Genomic DNA, 19,584 nt, shown 5'->3' with positions numbered 1-19,584 from the left:
GCTGCCTTCAACTGAGTCAGAGCATTGGTCCATCCAGAGGTGCACCTAGGTAATTTTGGAGCCTGGACCTGAAGGCCTTGGGGATGGGTGCTGCCCCCACCCCTGCTGCCGCTGCCACCAGAGAAGCTGCAATTCACTACTTTTTACACCAGAACATGCTCAGGGAAAGCTGGAAAATCTTTGTTGTTATTTTTAGAAGAGATTATGAATAAGATAATTCCCACTGACTTGCAGAGAGGTGCCACATTTTGCATGGACAATCCTGCCACTTAAATTAGTAGACTGCTCACTATTTGGAGCCCCCCCTGGCCAGCATTTAGAGACACTCCCCCCACCCGGCCTGTTGGGGACTGGACCTCTGCCCGGAGGTCCGGTCCAAAGACCACCACTGAGTCCATTAAGCTCAGTATTTGTCTACTCTAGGCAGTAGCAGGTGACTACATGTCACTGGGTGGCTACTACATGTGAACATTGTCCGCTGTGGGAAATTCCCCATAGGGGCATGGGCCGTAACTCAGTGGTAGAGTATCTGCTTTGCATGCACAAGATCCTAGGTTCAGCTCCTGGCAGCATCTCCAGTTAGGACTGGGAGAGAGTCCTGCCTGAATACTTGGAGAGCTGCTGCCAGTCAGTGCAGACAATACTGAGCTAAAGAGACCAAGGGTCTGACTCAGTATAAGGCAGCTTCCTACATTCCTAATGTGTTTGATTGCTACATCTGAGGAGTGCAGTGCAAAGTGAGGGATGGATGTGGGTGGTGGGAAATACTAAGCTACGTGGCATTAAAATCCTTGACATGCACATCAGAAAATGCTGGAACCCACCCAGTCCTACTGGATGGAAAATGCAAATAACCTGAGGGGAATCTCTATCATACAGAACTGATTAGTTTAATAGAAACCTCGCTGGATGCGAAGGGCATTCCTAAGTTCTTCTTCGGCTGTATGAAGCTGTCTCTTGTGCTACAGAGGAAGGATTTATTGTACTTTCCCACCACGGTTGTCCCATCTGCTGACAGGTCATGGCAGAGAAAGTCCCCACCGACTTGCTGGCTTTTTCAAACAGCCAGCTGGAAGGATAAACCAGTCGGAGGGAAAATAAAAATCTCTGAGTTCTCAGAAATGAAATCTTGCCCAAACGGGTGACGGAAAAGAAACTGGATTTTTTTTTTTGGCGGGGGGACATGAAATACCCAACCTTGGAGTTCATTGCAGAAGTTCCCAAAACTCATTCTCAGTCCCAAAGAGGCATCTACAAATCCACCTGCCAGCTCACCAGTGGTGGGAGCCCCCAACCCACCCACGAGCAGGACACTCAGCCGGCACCACACAGATCTCCTCCCCAGAGGTCTCACTTCCACTGCCATTTCTGAGAAGGCAAGAAACAGCAGGAATCCTTGCTGAACAGTCACAGCAACTGGCCCGGTCCATCCCCAGCACAGCATCCCTCCAGGGGATGTTGCTGGTGTCTATCTTATGCTTCTTTTTTAGATTGTGAGCCCTTTGTGGGACAGGGGACCTTTCTTGCTTGCTTGCTCTCGTGCTTGCTTTGTAAACTGCTTTGGGAACTTCTGTTGAAAAGTGGTATATAAATATTTGTCATATTTGAATATGACAAATTCAAATTTGTCAAATATGAACAAGGGGTGGAAGGGACCAGTTCATCAGAGGGTTTTGGCTCAGTTAACTCTGGCTTTGGGGTCTCTTGTTCTAGAACTTCTGAGTCCAGGATTGTCAGACTGTTTGTGTGCGTGTGTGTTCACTTTTTTTAAAAAATGGACTGCTCAGCATTGCCATACAAATCTTTCTGTTTCAAATTCTTCCAAATCGCTGACTGACTGATTGATTGCCAGGAAATTTTGGACCAACAAACGGACATACTTTTTCACACAATGCATAATCAACTTGTGGAATTCTCTGCCACAAGATGTGGTGACAGCCAACAACCTGGAAGGCTTTAAGAGGGGTTTGGATAACTTCGTGGAGGAGAGGTCTATCATTGGCTGCTAGTCGGAGGGCTATAGGCCACCTCCAGCCTCAGAGGCAAGATGCCTCTGAATTCCCATTGCAGGGGAGGAACAGCAGGAGAGAGGGCATGTCCTCAACTCCTGCCTGTTGGCTCCCAGTGGCATCTGGTGGGCCACTGTGCGAAACAGGATGCTGGACTACACAGGATGCTGGACTAGGCAAATAGGATGCCTTGGGCCTGATCCAGCAGGGCTGTTCTTATGTTCTTATGACTGGGAACATTTTCAACCAAGTGTAGAATTACTTGGATTGCAAATGTGACTCACGTCCACACACAGGCTTCTTGCCACTGACTCGGGTCCCAGGTGCCTCCACTCCATTTTCAAAGACACACCAACAACTTTCCTGGTCCTCACTGCATTGCATGGATGAGAATGTCCCACTGTCATTTTCACACTGAGGGATATAACCGCTCCCCATTTCACGTAAGAGAGCTCTGGACTTCACCAGGCTGCAGTAACTGGGACCTTTAAAATAAGAGGCAGAATGTTAAGGAGAGACCCTAACCAGCTGACACTAAAGGGAGCTTTAGCCCCAGAGTTAACAATTTTGGGGAGGACTTATTTTTGTAAGGACTGCAGCACAGGGGGCAAAGGTTAAATCTCCTCCTCCCCATGCACCAGGGTCCTGAACCTGATCCTATCACCATATAGCTGCCAGAATGGTCCAAGGTAGTGGTTCCCCTTGTGTCCTCACACAAAGGCAGCCTTCTCCTAGGGATGTGCAAACAGGTTCGGGTGTTCTGTTCAGGGGGTTCGACGGTTTAGGGGGTTTGACGGTTCGAGGTTGAACCAACCCCCCCCCCCCAGTTCGGTCTGGACCAAGACCAAACCCCCCTCAAAGTTTGTGGGGTTTGTAGACAAAAAAATTCTTTTTAAAAAGCATTCACCCGGCAGCCCGGTGGCCATGTTGGGGGCTGGGCACATGCACACATGGCCTCTGCATGGTCTGGGCTGAAAACCGGCTAAAGAGCACCTGAACCGGGCAAGGGGGGTGATTTAGTAGGCCAGAAGTGGGAGGGGGAACCTTCGCGGACACACACACACACTCCCGCCACCTCCAGGAACTCCTCTGAGGGGTGTACAAGGTTTAAAAAAAATTAAAAAGAATTTTTGGTCTGTGAACCCCCCCGGACTGAACTGAAAAGAATTTTTGGTCCATGAACCCCACCGGACTGAATCGAACCTGGGGGTGTTTGAAGGGTGCCGGACCAAACTGGCCTGGTTGGGTTTGAGGCCGGTCTGGCCTCGAACCGAACCAGGCCAGCCGGTTCTGTGCACATCCTCACCTTGCCTCTTGAAAGCATCACCCCTGACAGCTCCAATTCATGCTAAACAGACACACTTGCACACAGAGAGACAAACTACCTGTTTAACATAACATGCAGTTTGGCCTTGCACATGGCATGGTGATGGCAGGGTCAAGAATGGAAGACCACCTTCCAGGCAAACACCAGCCAGATTGTGGCAGCCGACCACAGACAAGTCGGAAAGCAAGCTAGAGGCACTCACATTGAGCTCTGCCACTGGAATCGATGCTGCTCTGTTGAAGTACTTCTCCCGACACAGGGTCGGCACACCAGGCCTGTGTGTCTGATTTCTGTAGCATGGCATAGCCGCCGGTCTGGCAGGAAGGAAGTTGTGTTGTCATTGCGAAATGATAGGCTTTTGGCAAGACCAGGGACGTAGCAAGGTTGTAGTGGGCCCAGAGACACGATTTTAAAATGGGCCCCCCGCTGATATACACACACCAACACACTTCACAATATATAGTGCACTCACACTCACATCCCCATTATGAATATGGTGAATACTTAGTTCACATTGAATTGAGTTTCTTTTACTCTCTGCTCCCGCCGATCTCCAAGAGACGCAACATAATTCATAGGGGAGTGCAACACGGGTGGGCAGGAAGTCATGTGATGTGCCTCTGGGGGGCGCCTCGAGGCAGTGGGGTCCCAAGACGACTGCCTCCCCTTGCCTAATGGTAGTTACGCCCCTGGGCAAGACTCTTGTTAACAAGTGCATGCAGGGGCACACCTAGGTATTTTTGGCACCTGGACCTGAGACTGAAGGACTTCAGAGCCCTGCCCGCTGCAAAGCCCCCCTCCGCTGTGAGGCATCCCACTGCGAGGCCCTCCTTTTAATACCTCTGATCGGCTGCTGCCCCACTGCTGCTGCCCGGCGGACCCCACTGCACGCTATTTCCCCCTCACTGCCACTCACCACTATTTCTTCCTCTTCACCACGAGGGGGGTGGGGTGAGCAGAGTGGAGCCGGCCACCCCTACCCCCACCCCCACGGCGGTGGCAGTGGGTGCAGGCAGGCCTCTTCATCCTGTGCAGACTGGCTTCCTCTGCCTGTGCGCATGACTAGTAGGAGTATGGAGTCTCGCATCACGTGACGTCATCGGATGCGACACTCCATACTCCTACTGCACATGCATGCAGGCAGTGGAGGCCAATCTGCATAGGCTGAGAGGCATAATTGTGCAATGCATTACAGTGGCTCTTCCCTGCACCTGACCCCCAGAGCTGCCAGGCGAGCTGCAGTCAGGTGCGGGATTGCTGGAGTCAAGCTGCAGCTCATCTCAGCAGGTAATCTGCCCACCCAGCGACAGGTAAGTGATGGTCTGCAGGGAGAGCGGGTCAAACCCGCTCTCCCCGCAAACCTCCTCTCAACACTTCACACTGCTCGTGTGAAGTGCCTCTGAATCTAATTCAAAGCTTGGGTGAACAAATGCGCCTTGACTGCCTTTTAAAAAGCAGTCAGAAATGAGGAGGCTCTTATTTCAACAGGGAGCGCATTCCAAAGCCTCAGGGCAGCAACAGACAAGGCCCATCCCTGAGTATCCACCAGAGGAGCCGGTGGCAACCGCAGATAAACCTCTCCTAATGATCTCAATGGGTGGTGTGGTTCATAGCGAAGAAGACATTCTCATAAATACCCAGGGCCTAAGCTGCTTAGGGCTTTATAGGTTACTAGTATGTGTAAGCCCGTTGTAATAACGGGCTCTAGTGGGGGGGCGGTTCCCGCTGCCGCCTCACCCGCCTCGGGCGCACTCCTTGGGCCGACACCTCCGCCGCCGCCTCGGGCGCTCTCTCCGCCCGCCATTTCTTGTGGCGGCGGCCGCCGCCATCAGAGCCAGTCGCCCCGCCACGGCCACCGCCTGCTTGGCCCGCACTCCTTTGGCCGAGGCCGCGGCTCCGCCGCCGCCTCGGCCGCACCCTCCGCCCGCCGCTTCTGCTCCTTCTGGTCTCCCGTGGCGGCGGCCGCTGCCATCGGGGCCAGTCGCCCACCGGCGGCCGGGTCCAACATGGCCGCCCATCTCCGCGCATGCCCAGAATGGGCGAAAAAGACACGGGCGGCACGGACGCACGCCCAAGGCTTTTATGGGTAAGGATAACCCGCACCTTCTATTTGCCCGGAAACTTATCAGCAGCTAGTGTAGCTCTTTCCAGACAGGAGTGATGTGATCAAAGAATACAGATTTGTTTCCCTCCTGGAAAATGTGAGTGTTCTGAAATTCAGACTATGGAATGGTTTGCATTATGGTTTTTGTGAATGGTTTGCATTATGACTGAATTTAACCCCAATATGTTTCAATACTAAACAACTTACCTTTAGACAGGAGGGAGTAAACAAGCTTGATGGAGTCGCATTAGCCTTCATTCCATTCTGTCTCCAGCTAGAAATCAACGTGTTTGTCCAAGAGCGCTGACATGATGTCTGGCCTGCATTAAACCCATAATTTTCCTCAGTAATGCAAGTTTTTGTTCAGGTTTTTGTTTCCTCAGTAATGCAAGTTTTGTTCAGGGTCCGAAGCATCCTGTCATGTGCTCCCCAAGCTGACTAGACAGCAGTTGCTGGCATCAGAAAAGCCAAGCTACTGGAAACGGCAATAATGCAATCCAGCCAAATGCATTGGCACATAGCTGTAAACTCACACACAGGTTAATAGCACTTACATTTATATACCGCTCTATAGCCGGAGCTCTCTAAGCAGTTTACAATGATTTTAGCATATTGCCCCCAACATTCTGGGTACCCCAACATTCTGGTTAAGAAGCAAAGCCATCCCCAGAGTCATCAAATGAGTTGACCAAGGGGAGAATATGTCCCATAAATCTCCAGTGAAACATGACAATGAGAGCAAAGAAAAGTTTAAGCTCATTTCACAGAGCTGTCCCACAAACAAAATGTCAGCCAGTAGAGCATCTGGGTACAGAGGTAAAGGGCTGGAATGAGAGAACCACTTAGCCTCTGTTCTTCCAAAGGACAGTGTAAGTCTACAGTGCCAAATACTGCACCCAGGGGAAGAGGGAGAAATGCCAAGCAAGTCTTGACTGGCCAAAGGGTGCATTTGCTAGAGGTCCCATGGCATGGAATTCTCGGGTGGATGCTCCCATTTGCAGATGGGGAGCAGCTGTTGGCTAACTTGCCCCCACCTCTAAAGGGGCCAGCAGGGTGTCGGGTTTCCTGAGGTCGGGGCTCTATTTACTGCTGCCCCTTGTGGTAGCTTCCTGCCCTGCAGCAGCTTTTGGCTCTCCAGCCAAGCCCCCATGCTTGCTCCACCCTCTGAGGCCTGCTGCAGACATGACAAATGTAAGAGGCTTCCTTGCCTCAAACTGTTTGTTTGTTAGTTAAATCTTAAGTATCTGGGTGGTTTACAACAACCTAAAACAAAACAATTTAAAAGCCCAACTTTAATTAAACAGCTTGAGTGAATAAATGCATCTTTAAAAACTTTCTAAAAGCTGTCAGAGATGGGGAGGCTCTTATTTCAGCAGGTAGCGCATTCCAAAGCCTCGGGGTGGCAACATAGAAGGCCCATCCCTGTCTAGCCACCAGACAAGCTGGTGGCAACTGAAGACAGACTTCTCCAGATGATCTCAATGGGTGATGGGGCTCATAGTGAAGATGACATTCTCTTAAATGAACCTCCATGTTCAGAGGCAGTATACCTCCCAATGCCAGTTGCTGGGGGATCAACAGCAGGAGAGGACTATTGTCTTTACACATTGCTTTTGGGCTAGGGGTGTGTACAAAACCAGTTTGCCTGGTTCGGTTCAAGTCTGAACCGGACTCAAACAGAACCAGGCATGTTCAATTTTGCACATCTGAACAACCCCCCACCCCCCCACACACGGCTTGGCTTAAATTCAAGCCGGTTTGGGGGTTCAAACTTTTTTAAAAAAAAGATGTAAAGGACTCACCACCTCCAGTGGGCGCTACCGCGGCCATGGGGGACAGTCTCTGGTGGTTCCCCCTTCTCCCACCAGCCTCCCCCCAGTCTCGAAACTGCCCAGTTTGGGTGGTTTTTTGCTTCTTCTGGGCCTCTGTGTAGTGGTGGCCATTTTGGAGGCTGCCACGTATGCACAATGGACACCTGTGTGACCAGAACGGGCTGAAAACTGCCCGAACCGGGCTGTTTCAAGACCAGGGGAGTCTTGCGGGGGGGGGGGACCACCAGATACCTCTCCTCTTGTGGCCACAGCAGCTCCCTCCAGAGGTGGCGAGTCCTTAAAAAAATTGTTTTAAAAGAATTAGAACCGCCGAGCCATCTGGGGGCTGGTCCAGCTTGAAGCCAGTTTGATGTCAAACCAGTTCACACATCCCTATTGTGGGCTTCCCAGAAGCATCTGGTTGACCACTGTGGTAAACAGGAGGCTGGAAAAGATGCACCTTTGGGCTGATCCAGCAGGGTCCTCCTTATGTGTGTGAGTTACCACTGAGTAAAGCTACAAGATTGCACTGTAAGCATACCAGATGTGGGGTTTTTTAATGAATTTAATATTATTTTGCACAGGCTGCACATCTTTGGCCCTCTGGCTGTTGTTAGACTACAATGCTCATCATCCCCAGGCACAGTGGCAACAGTCAGGGATGAAGGGCTTTGTACTGCAACAACACCTGGAGGGCCAAAGTTGTGCAGTCCTGTGTGCATGGATTTACACATACTTTACATATGCCCCAAAGGGCAGATACACAATCTATACATCAACATTAGCAGAACAGAGGATCAGAAATTGAAGCGGGGCAAGGGGGATAATATGTAATTATCTCACTTATATTTGCCAAGTTGCCTTGCTAACTGGGCAAAGAGGCACCTTTTAACGTGGTGATTCTCTTTATTTAGCAGGGGGAGAGTAACTGGCCCTATCCATCCCCAGCACAGTACCTCCAATGACTGCTTCTGATGTCTATCTTGTGTTTCTGTTTAGATTGTGAGCCTTTTGGGGACAGGGAGCCATCTTATTTATTTGTTATTTCTCTGTGTAAACTGCCCTGAGCCATTTTTGGAAGGGCGGAATAGAAATCAAATAGATAGATAGAAATCAAATAGATAGATAGATAGATAGATAGATAGATAGATAGATAGATAGATAGATAGATAGATAGATAGATAGATATGTATTCCAGCTTAGTGACAGGAGGGATTTGAAGGAAGCAAGATAAGTGATGTTACACAGGTGTTCTGGGAGACAATCCCAGGCATAAGACATAGCAAGGGAGAAAGGACAGAGTTGTTTAAAGAAGGAGGAGATGCAGAAATAATCTCTGGATTGTTTCAATGGGTGATAATTAAATGGGTGATAACTTAGGAGATGGTCCCTTAAAATTTCAAGTTTCAAGGTCTTCTTATTCATTCATTCATTCATTCATTCATTCATTCAATTTCTATACCGCCCTTCCAAAAATGGCTCAGGGTGGTTCACACAGAGAAATAATTTTTTTAAAAGATAATCAAAATGGCTCCCTGTCCCCAAAGGGTTCACAATCTAAAAAGAAACACAAGATAGACCCCAGCAACAGTCACTGGAGGTCCTGTGCTGGGGGTGGAGAGGGCCAGTTACTCTCCCCCTGCTAAATAAAGAGAATCACCACACTAAAAGGTGCCTCTTTGCCAAGTTAGCAGGGGTTCTTGCTGCTGGTGTGTCTGTTAGTGCCTTGATCTCTCTGCTCAGCTTGACCTCTGGTGCATTCCTGACCTTTGGCTTTGATCCCTGAGCCGTGACTGGTCCTTGCTTCTAGCCTTGCTTCCACCTAGTGGATGCTGCACACAGCTCAGTCCTGAAACTGGGAGAGCGCGGCCATATGTCCTAAGGCAGGCATTAGCACACATGAACTATCAGGCCCATCTCCAACTTGGCTGAATCTTCACTGGTCCTGGTTTGCACTGCTTATTAACAGACAAGGCCAAAACTTCAAGTGGGGAAGGTAACTTACATTGGGGCAGGCGAGCTGAGCGTGTCACCAGAGAATCCAATATGTACTGTCCTTTCTCGTCCACACACCAGCAGTGACCTAGAATGCAAGGAAAGGCATTTTAAGACGTGTGGGCCCCAGCAGCCCTTTGAAATGAGAGGTACTTCAAGAACAGATTGACTGTTATTAGAGAATGTTTAACATATGGTTTACAAAAGCAACAGTGAAAAGAATTTCCCGATAAAACACGGCCACGTACTAATGAATGTGTGGTTGCAATGGTAGAGAGAATATAGCACTGTACGCAAGTTCCTACACCAGTAGACAAAGCAAGAGCAGACTAGAAATCCATTATTTCAGGAGTCCCCAACCCGTGAGACTCCAGATGTTGCTCAACTACAACTCTCCTCATCTGCAAACTCAAAGTTATCCCGCAAAACAATGCAAATAGTGGGGGTTTTTTAACCCTGGATATCAATCAGGCTACACTCTAACACGCAGTGAAAACCCCATATTGTGTGTGAACTGCTTCTCGATAACTGACTTCGGGGTAAATCTGGCAGATATGTGGATGCAACCCCTCCATTCCGGAGGAGATGTGAGTTAAAGGGCTTTAAATCCCCATGTGAAAAACTTCCTGCATTACTTAATAAACTGCACTAAACATATGGACAAACTGATCTCTCTGTTTCCGCTCCATCCAAACGTTGCAATTTCCTTTGATCTCCAGTCTGCTCTTGTCCACAAAAAATCCCTGGATATTTTTCTGTCACACACACAAACATGTCTTTTTAACTGATTGTATTAAAAAAATATGTTCATGTATTTCCTATCCAAATAGCTGATGTGATATGTTGCCAAGTACATATTTATATGCGTGTTTTTATGTAAGCAGATGGAATGCACAGCATCTTCAGGCATCTCCATATCTTTTAAAATCCAATCTGCTGGGGAGTGGGAAGTCTACGGAACCATGCATTCCATGTAAGTGCTATCATGAATTTTGGCAAGAGAGGAATTCAGTAACATTCCTAATTAAACTTGCCTTGACCTCAGCATTGCCTGAACTGGCTGCTGTGCCCTAAGCATCCTTTCCTAACCTGTATTGCTGCAAATAAGCAGGTATTACAGAGGCCCCATGTACTCTCTTCTCTAAAGGAAACAGACCTTTTGAAGGCTGCACTGCCTTCCAGACACTTCAGAGGTGGGTATAAAAAGCAGTCATATTGCATTTTGCACTCCACACTTCCCCTAAGTGGTCGGAAGTTCCAGGCGCAGCCTTTTACAGGATCCACTCCCTTAAGAGAAGTGATTGCTTGTGGTTTTTGCAATATCTGTGTATCTGCAGATATATACTGCATGTGTGTTGAGCAGAAGGAAGTGCCCAAGCATTCCAGACAAACCATGCTAGTATTGAAAGGTCTATCAATGGCTACTAGTAGTCGGAGGGCTGTGGGCCACCTCCAGCCTCAAAGGCAGGATGCCTCTGAGAACCAGTTGCAGGGGAGTAACGGCAGGAGAGAGGGCATGCCTTCAACTCCTACCTGTAGGCTTCCAGTGGCATCTGGTGGGCCACTGTGCGAAACAGGATGCTGGACTAGATGGGCCTTGGGCCTGATCCAGCAGGGCTCTTCTTATGTTCTTATGAAAGCAGTGTGAGTTCCTATAAAACACAATGGCGTCTTTTCACCCCATCCATCAGGCTTCTTCTTGCTCATGAGCTACAAGAAAATCTTAGACTTCTGCCTCCTTTATATTGCAGCTGATAAATTTTTTCTGCCAGCCCCCATTTGTGCAAAAGACTGTGGTGTTGTCATAGCTGATAGTCACCAGCCATTAAAGGCTATCTATACTCATTCAAGAACACATCTCCTAGCCATAAGTGGGTGGTAAAGAAAGCTTCCGTAGCTTAACTGTTCAAACGCCTAGAGGGCAAGGTTATTTCCTCACCTGACGGATATACTGGCTGACATCCAAACTAAGACTGCAGGCATGCCTCTAACAAAACCATGTATACAGTGCTAGCTTCCCTGCTGCTGAAGCAAGGGTGCTCCTGCACAAGAGGGTGGAAATTTTTAACATATCCCCTCTTGTTCCAGAAGTGCTTTTTGACAGAGGAAACTTATTCCTGATGATTGTGGAGTCCTCTGGGATGTGTTTCTGCTGTCAGAAGAACTGTCAAAGAGCACTTCTGGAACAACAATAAATCCGCTAAAATGGCTGCGCTCATGCATAAGATCTCTGTAGTTTCTGAAGCCAGGAGGCTAGCACTGCACACATAATATAAAAATACGATCAATAAAATATGATAAATAATAATATTAGTGGCATATCTATAATTGGGCAGAGGTGTTCTCAGAACACAGGCCATCCCAGGCACTGTGAAAAGAGGGTTGCTTGTGATAGACACCAGGCCCTGATATTTTATATACAGTGGTATAAAATACATTAATTAATTAATTGTGTCATTATGCCATGGCTGAGGAGTGCTAGCAAGCTGCGTGCAGGGACTATGAGCTTAATGGGGCCACCACAGAAGCTGTAGGTGAGAGGGCAGTGAAGGCAAGGAAGGGGAGACCGGAGACGGGGGTGGCAGGCAGGGGTTGAGTGAGTGAGTGGGCGGGCATCAAAGGCAGAAGGCAGGCAGGTGAACAAGTGGACAGTGAAGGCAGGCAAGTGGCCCCATCTTCAAACCTTGTCCCAGGATCACCATTGGAACAGGAGAAAAAGTCCCCCCCCCCAAAAAAAAACCCTTCAGTGGTGCCACAGATGCCACAAAAAAGAGGGATGCTCCATGTGCAACTCTTTCACATCAGCCTCTTCTGAGCTCATTACGGTACTGGTGCATGGTTTTGTTAAAAGCCCGTGTGCAACATTAATCTGGATGTTGGCCATTACGTCTAGCTAAGGGCACCACAGGCAGGCAATAACAGTGCCCCAAGACAGACTGCCCCGCATTTTGCAAGCCACCTCTCACCTGAGCTCTCATAGCACTGGACAGGGTCCCAGTTCCCCAGCCCATCACACTGGGGGATATAAGGTTGAAATCCCAAGTGCACAGCTTCTCCTGCAGAGTCACTTGCCACAAAGAGATTCTTCCGATAGAAATGAAGGGCTAAAGAAAAGCACACACAACCCAAGCAGGGATATTAGCATAAATGCCATCGACAGCTGCAGAAATGCTGTATTTAGGAGTTCTGAAACTGGGGTCCCCAGATGTTGTTGGATGACAACTCCTACAATCTCCTGCTGCAATTGCCTTCAGCCATTGTGGCTGTGGATGATGAGGGTTGTAGTCCCAACATCATCCATTTAAGATTAAATACATCAATTTGAAAATGGAAGCTCTTTTTGCTTGGGTATATGGGGTCCAAATTACATACTTACCATTGTGCAATTTCACAGTGCCATCTGCTAGTCATTTGCTGCCAACCCATGATGAGAATTGACACTTTTTGGACTATGTTAAAAGTACTTATACAACATTTTGAAAAGAGTCAATTCTCATCACAGACTGATAGCAAATGACCAGCAGATGGTGCTGCAAAACTATGCAAAAGGGAAGTACATTATGTCAATGGGAAATGGATAAGCCAGGGATTCTCAAACATGGGTTCCAAGATGTTGCTGGACTACAACTCCCATCATCTCCAGCCACAATGGCCTTTGGCCAAGTTTGAGAACCCCTGGGATAAGCAAACGGTTTCTATTTTCAGAAGTTTTCCTCTACCTGAGACCACCCATCGAGTCAAACTAGATGTGACGTTAAATGCATCATCATCTTTCCTTGTTTTTTCAACATTTTAAAACCATTTTTCAGAGGGTATGATCCATGTCAGGATTGCGGGGGGGAGATTACTACTACTACTACTACTTCTAGTTATATATCACTTTTCAACAGAAGTTTCCAACGTGGTTTACATAGAACAAAAAATAATAAAGAAATAAGATCGTTCCCTGTCCCCAAAGGCTCACAATCTAAAAAATTTAGATTGTGCTTTTTCCACTGCACCATGGTCCAAATTGTGCCCCCAAAACTATTGTTTTCTTTGAGAGAGAAGTTGCTATGGGTACAATGATCAGCTTCCCTCCCAGAGCAAATAGCAGCTTCAGGAGTCTATTTTGGATCAGCATCATGGTGTGGAAGAAAGGGTTCAACTGCAACTCCATGGACCCAATCCAAATCAGATCTCCTATAGCTGTTTTGTTTTTTAAAATTAAAATACCCAGAAATATAAGGGTGTGTTTAATGTCATATCTAGTTTGACCCTGAGGCTAAGCATGAATACACACACACACCACCACTTCTCCACCAAAATATATCCCTTTGAGTCCTTCTTTCCCTAGGAAAAACAGCTGTCTTGCTTAAGATACATGTTACCTGCTTAAAATACACATGTAGTTCCACCTTCATATTAGCATTTTAACCTCACAGCAACCTGAGAGAGGAGGCCAGACTAGGCTTATTTTAGGCCAGACTAGACTTATTTTATTTATTTATTTAACATATTTTTATACCTCCCAAATCTTACATCTAGCCTAGGGGTCACTCTAGCCTAAGGGTCAAATCAGCCAGCAGGTCCAAAGTCACATTTGGTCTCTGGAAAGGTGTGGCCTGCCCTCTCAAGCAGGAGGCAATAGAAATGAGAGAGAGAGAGAGAGAGAGAGAGAGAGAGAGAGAGAGAGAGAGAGAGAGAGAGAGAGAGTTGCGCCTGTGGTAACGATGACTAAGGAAACAGGCTAGTAGGCCACAGTGAGACCAAGGGTTCATCAGCAGATGATGAAAGAAGAACAGTGGACCCTGCAGTTTCCAAAGACCAAGGCGGCCTTTGAATGAGGCAGGGTTAGGCCGTCATCTCAAGCGCATTTACTGGGAAGGATGCAGGGGGACGTGCTGGCCACCATGGTGCCATCCACTGTCCACTACGGCTGCCCTTCCTCACCCTGCTGGGACATGCTGGTCAATTTTCCCTCCTTGCGCTGTTGGGGTGCACTCTTCTTTCTCCCCACTCCATCTTGAGCTAGGAATACCCTTGCCACCACAGCCTGGCTTGGTGGAAAAGTCTAACGGGGAGCCCCAGATGAACCATCCCTTCACCCTCCATCTCCTCATGGACTCCATGCAGGGCTAAATGGTAGCCTCAGGATTGTTGGAAAACATCACCAGCTCCTCCTTCTGCCCACGTCTGTCACATATTTACTTCTCTACTAAGAGTCCACATGGTCTCCAAAGTGGGCTCTTTGTCTTTTGGTCCATGAACCAGGCCCATACGCTTATGATCTCAGGGGACAAACATGCACAGTGATTTTTGGCAATGTCTATTCCCTTAGAGATGGAAAATAGGCGGTGGCATTGTTGCCCTTGCACCTTTCTCTGGGTTATCATTCCTTCTTTATCGCTTGCCCCAAATGTAGGGTAAAATTGCAGTCATTTTAGCACAGAGGAAAGGGTTAGGGTCAGGATTAGAGTAATAATAAACAAATTGATGTGCTTTCTCCACCAAGTAATCTTTGTAGGGATGTGCATGAGTGTCTCAGCAGGGCAGGGAGCAGTGGCTTTTAGCATGAGTAAAGCAGGTCCTTACCTCCTCCACCCGACTGCTTTTCCAAGTGTGGCCCTGCATGGCCATGGGGCTTCACCCAGCAGCCTGTGCATGGCAGCCAGGTGTACATGGCCACCATGCATGCACACTGGCCATGTGCATCCTGCCTCAGTGATCAGGCTGCTGGGTGAAGCTCTGAGGTCACACATGGACTTCTGAGTGGCACATCACTGTGCCTGGAAAAGCAGTGGGGTGGCGGGGAGCATGTAAGGACCTGCTTTACTCATGCTTAAAGGTATCACTTCCTGCCCCACTGAAACAATTCAGCAGACTGCCCCGAATCGATTTGTGCACACCCCTAAATCTCTGGAGAACATCCCTGCCAGTTTCTATTTCCATTCCTCTGACAACACTGATAAAATTATATGATAGGTTTTTGTGTTTTTAAAGCTTTTAATTTTTTATTAAAAATTCAATTTTAATTTTAATTTTTTAAATTTATTCTTTTAAAAATTTTATTGTGAATTTGGCTGCTGCAGGCCCAATGGTCAGGACAATAAAAACAGAATGAGACACTGAAAGGTGAGTGTATTGCCATGCGATCACCTCTTTTCCATCTCTGGGGGATAGACCTTGTCAAATATCACAACGAGCATCTGTCCCCTCAGATGGTACCCACCACCCCAGCTGGCACATGTACTGTTTCCCCATTCTGTCATCAGGAAGAGACTGTTCCTTCTTCCAAACATACTGGATTGCGCAGCCAATCGGATGGCGTAATTGCTGCCTGTCAACAATTCCTTTGAAAACTTAATCTCTGGCTGAGAAGAATTCAGGAGCTCATCATCTGTCAACGTGATCCCTTTGGCTATTAAAAAGCTCTGCCCAAAAGGAATGTGGGAGCTGTTGGAAGCCCTGATTAATTGTTCCATCTCATTGACAAACTTCAGAGCTTCTTGCCTGGTGGCTTCACAGAGTCCAGGACCTGTAAGGAGGGGAACATGATCTTCATTAGCTTGTCATGCATTGCTGAGACTCAGGTTTTTCCCGTAAGGAATCTCCCTCATTCCTTCCAAGATGTTAGTCATTTTTTTCATACTTTGAGCACTCATGTGGATATGAGAGGTTGCCACAAACATCAACAAACCCCAGTTCCCAACCGGGGTTCCCAAGATGTCATTGGACAGTGGACTACATTCCCATCAACCTAAGACAAATGGGGTGGGGTGTGCTTTGGGTCTTATCTGTGCTGGTCAGACTTCACTTGGAATGCTGAGCCCAGTTCTGGGCAGCTCAAGTCCAGTACTGGGCAATTTAAGGAGGATACTGGTGAACGGGAATGGGTTCAGAGGAGGGCAACCAAGATGGCAAGGGGTCTGGAAACCACATCCCATGAAGAACGATAGAAAGAGCTGGGGATGTTTAGCCTGGAGAAGAGAAGACGAATATGATTATATTATATTATATTATATTATATTATATTATATTATATTATATTATATTATATTATATTATACCACCCTTCCAAAAATGGCTCAGGGTGGTTTATACAGAGAAACAACAAATAAATAAGATGGATTCCTGTCCCCAAAGGGCTCACAATCTAAAAAGAAACATAAGATAGACACCAGCAACAGTCCCTGGAGGTACTGTGCTGGGGGTGGATAGGGCCAGTTACTCTCCTCCTGCTAAATAAAGAGAATCACCACGTTAAAAAGGTGCCTCTTTGCCAAGTTAGCAGGGGTATATTAGGTCTTGATATGATTAGGACTGTGCACAACTGAAAATATTGGGTCGTGTTAAATCTAGAACCATAGATGCTGGTCCTGGTCCTTATGGACCCTTCAGAATTTTGGAATCAGGGAAATTGCTGAATTTCTTAATCAGCAAAAATCCCCATAGATGTCTATAAGAAAAAGAAAGGGGATCACTGGCAAAGCGGGGGAAGGCTAGCCCAGAAGCTTTGAAAGTTGGCACACCAGTAGGTAAGGATGGCTGGACTGTATGTGTATTTAATTAAAAGTGAATCTGACCATCTGCTGTTTTAAAATTAATTGTTCAAGGTAACTCAGAAATTCTATTCATAGAGAATTGCAGAAGAAAAGTGAAGTAACATCTTAGAATCTCAGGGGAAGTGATGTGAAACTCAGAAACTGGCCACTTTATTTTTAAACTGTGAGTAAAATAACCAGATTTATTTATTTTTTTAAAAAAGAAGAAATAAATGCATGGGCAGATACATGCCAGAAGATGGCTCACACACCCCCTGCCCTGTAGCCGTGATTGAATAAATGAAAATGCAGACTCCCACTGCCATTTGGAGCTCCAAAATGCTCCCAAGTTCCCTGAATGGCATCAGAGAACTTTGACCCAAACTAGGCTCCCCTATATCAGGGTTGGAGTATCCCTGACACCCTCTGACCTGGCCCAAGTTGGGCCATGACTGACCTGCCCGACCTGACATTGCACAGGCCGAGATAGGATAGCCACCTTCAAATATCTGAAAGGCTGCCACACAGAAGAAGGAGCTGACTTGTTCTCTGTTGCTGCAGAGAGCAGAGCTCGAACCAGTGGGTTGAAGTTACAAGAAGGTAGATTCAGGCTAGATATTAGAAGGAATGTCCTAACTGTAAGAGCTTGGCAACAATGAAACAGCCTGTCTTCTTGTACAGTGGTGGGTTCTTCCTTTGTTTGAAGAACTCCCGCAAGGCTGGACAGGCATATGTTAGGGGTGCTGAAGCCATTTCCTGCTCTGGGCAAGAAGTTGGACTAGAAGACCTCCAATGTCCCTTCCAACACCAAAATACTATAATTCTATGAACACAAGCTGGGAAATATATGTTATTTCCAGTGGCCACAAACTCAGGCGTTCTGCCTATGCCTCTGCTCTTCTCCATAGCTAGAAGTCGCTCTGAACCAATGCTCCCTCGAACAGGGAATCCCAGATGTTGTTGACTACAACTCCCATAATCCCCAAGCAAAGGCTATTGTAGCTGGGGATGATGGGAATTGTAGCCAACAACATCTGGGATTCTCTGTTAGAGGGAACTCTGCTCTGAACCCAATCAGCAACAACAGTCACCTGAAGCCTATTAAAATGAGTCTCCAATTCTTAAAATCAGATATTGAATTTTGACATGGACAAAATTCATGTGAGCAAGGATGCTGCTCATTTTGCTGGACCAAGACTGTGTTTGGATCCCATAAAAATATGCAGCAGGTAGAATCCAAGGGAAAGAGTTGTGGTATGCAAGAATAAGGCAGTGGAGTGGAATCAGGAATATGGCACAGCAGGGAAGTAACTTGCCTAGGGAGCAAGAGTTTGCTGGTTCGAATCCCCACTGGTATGTTTCCCAGACTATGGAAAACACCTTTATCTGGCATCAGCGATATAGGAAGATGTTGAAAGGCATCATCATGGGAGATGGCAATGGTAAACCCCTCCTGTTTTCTACCAAAGACAACCACATGGCTCTGTGGTTACCAGGAGTCAACACTGACTCGATGGCACAACTTAACCTTTACCTTTAATGAAATTGATATTATGTACAGAGAGGCAAGTACAGACTGCTTTTCAGTGCTCTTGCTGCTGGCTGTTTGTTAGCCCCGCCTCTTCTCCAGGACTGGAATACAAGTAACCAAAGCCCCATTCAAAAGCTGGCCTGGATCAAGGAATGGATTAACCAAAAACACCACACAGCACAATTCAAGCACAAGATCTAATTAATGGTATGAGGTACTTACACTCTGGAACCTTGTCCACTTCCGCTTTGCTTCCTTGCATTTCTCCCTTTTCATCCACGCACCAGCAATTGCGAAGGTCAAAATGTCCTAGTGGGAGACTGAAATCACTATAAGGCCCTGGGTAATGAATGAGACGTCCCTGAAGAAGTTGCCAGAAAGTGAATGGCTCCAGCAAGATGTTCTCTGATGTGCCTACGGTCATGTTGCCCACCAGCACTTCCAGAGGAACAGCCTCAAAGGAAGGATATTTGGAGAACTCTGGGAAGATATTCTGGTGGCCTGATTCATAGAGGATTCTGACGAAGTCCTCAAAGCTTTGCTGAGATCTCTCTTTATAGTCAAGGAGTATGGTCACCAAATCCATGAAAGGAAGAGGCCTGCCATTATTATTCTGGGTGACCCACTTTTGGTACCATTCAAAAACGTGTTCCGGAGGGCCATTGCACTGGACCTTCCTCCACTGACCATCAAGGTTGCATTGTGGGATGTAAACGCTCGAGAACTGAGGCAGGAGAGTGTGATTTAACAGGAGCTGCTGCACAGTTCTCAGAAAAGCCTGACCACCTGCCAGCTGGCAATCGCTTGGACCTAGAGGAGAAGAAAACATAGTGACTGTTCAAGGGTAGGTAAGTCAGACTCTAAAGCAGAGTGGCAAATATTCCTTAAGTTGGAGTTCCAAGCCAGGGAACCAAGTGCTGCAGTAATGAGGGAGTCTCCCCATGTTTATTTGAGTAACTGATTGGTTTAAAAGGGTGCCTGGTTAATTGGGCTGGAGACTGTGTTTTCTTTATTCTGTGCGATTTCAAAATAGAATAGAATCTGCTTCCTTGTTATTTCAACCCACTGGTTCTAGAGGGTAGGACTAAAACCAATGGACTCCAATGACAGGGAAAAAGATTCAGGCTAGACATTAGGAAGAATTTCCTAACTGTAAGAGCTGTTGGCCAGTGGAACAGACTGGTGCAGTGGTGGGCTCTCCTTCGCTGGAGTGAAATCCAAAACAGGTTGTGAGGAGTTCCAAATGGATCTCTCCAAACTAAGTAACTGGACAACAAAATGGCA

General features: G+C 47.2%; 1 protein-coding gene across 1 annotated transcript in view; it reads right to left on the bottom strand.

The window, feature by feature from the left end:
* The window catches only part of TG (thyroglobulin), a 240,257-nt gene that overhangs the window by 198,910 nt on the left and 21,763 nt on the right, over positions 1-19,584 (bottom strand). The window contains exons 10-16 of the mRNA XM_053245969.1: positions 18,523-19,110; positions 15,530-15,763; positions 12,213-12,350; positions 9,257-9,334; positions 5,648-5,760; positions 3,539-3,650; positions 2,294-2,494 (exon numbers count right to left, since the gene is read on the bottom strand). Of these exons, the coding sequence (XP_053101944.1) occupies positions 2,294-2,494; positions 3,539-3,650; positions 5,648-5,760; positions 9,257-9,334; positions 12,213-12,350; positions 15,530-15,763; positions 18,523-19,110 (1,464 nt within the window). The remainder of the gene's footprint in view (positions 1-2,293; positions 2,495-3,538; positions 3,651-5,647; positions 5,761-9,256; positions 9,335-12,212; positions 12,351-15,529; positions 15,764-18,522; positions 19,111-19,584) is intronic.

Source organism: Hemicordylus capensis, chromosome 4, assembly GCF_027244095.1.
Source record: "Hemicordylus capensis ecotype Gifberg chromosome 4, rHemCap1.1.pri, whole genome shotgun sequence".
In the NCBI taxonomy this organism is placed as follows: Eukaryota; Metazoa; Chordata; class Lepidosauria; order Squamata; family Cordylidae; genus Hemicordylus; species Hemicordylus capensis.
Note: the sequence above shows the minus strand (reverse complement) of the source record. Positions and strands in the feature narration are given on the sequence as shown.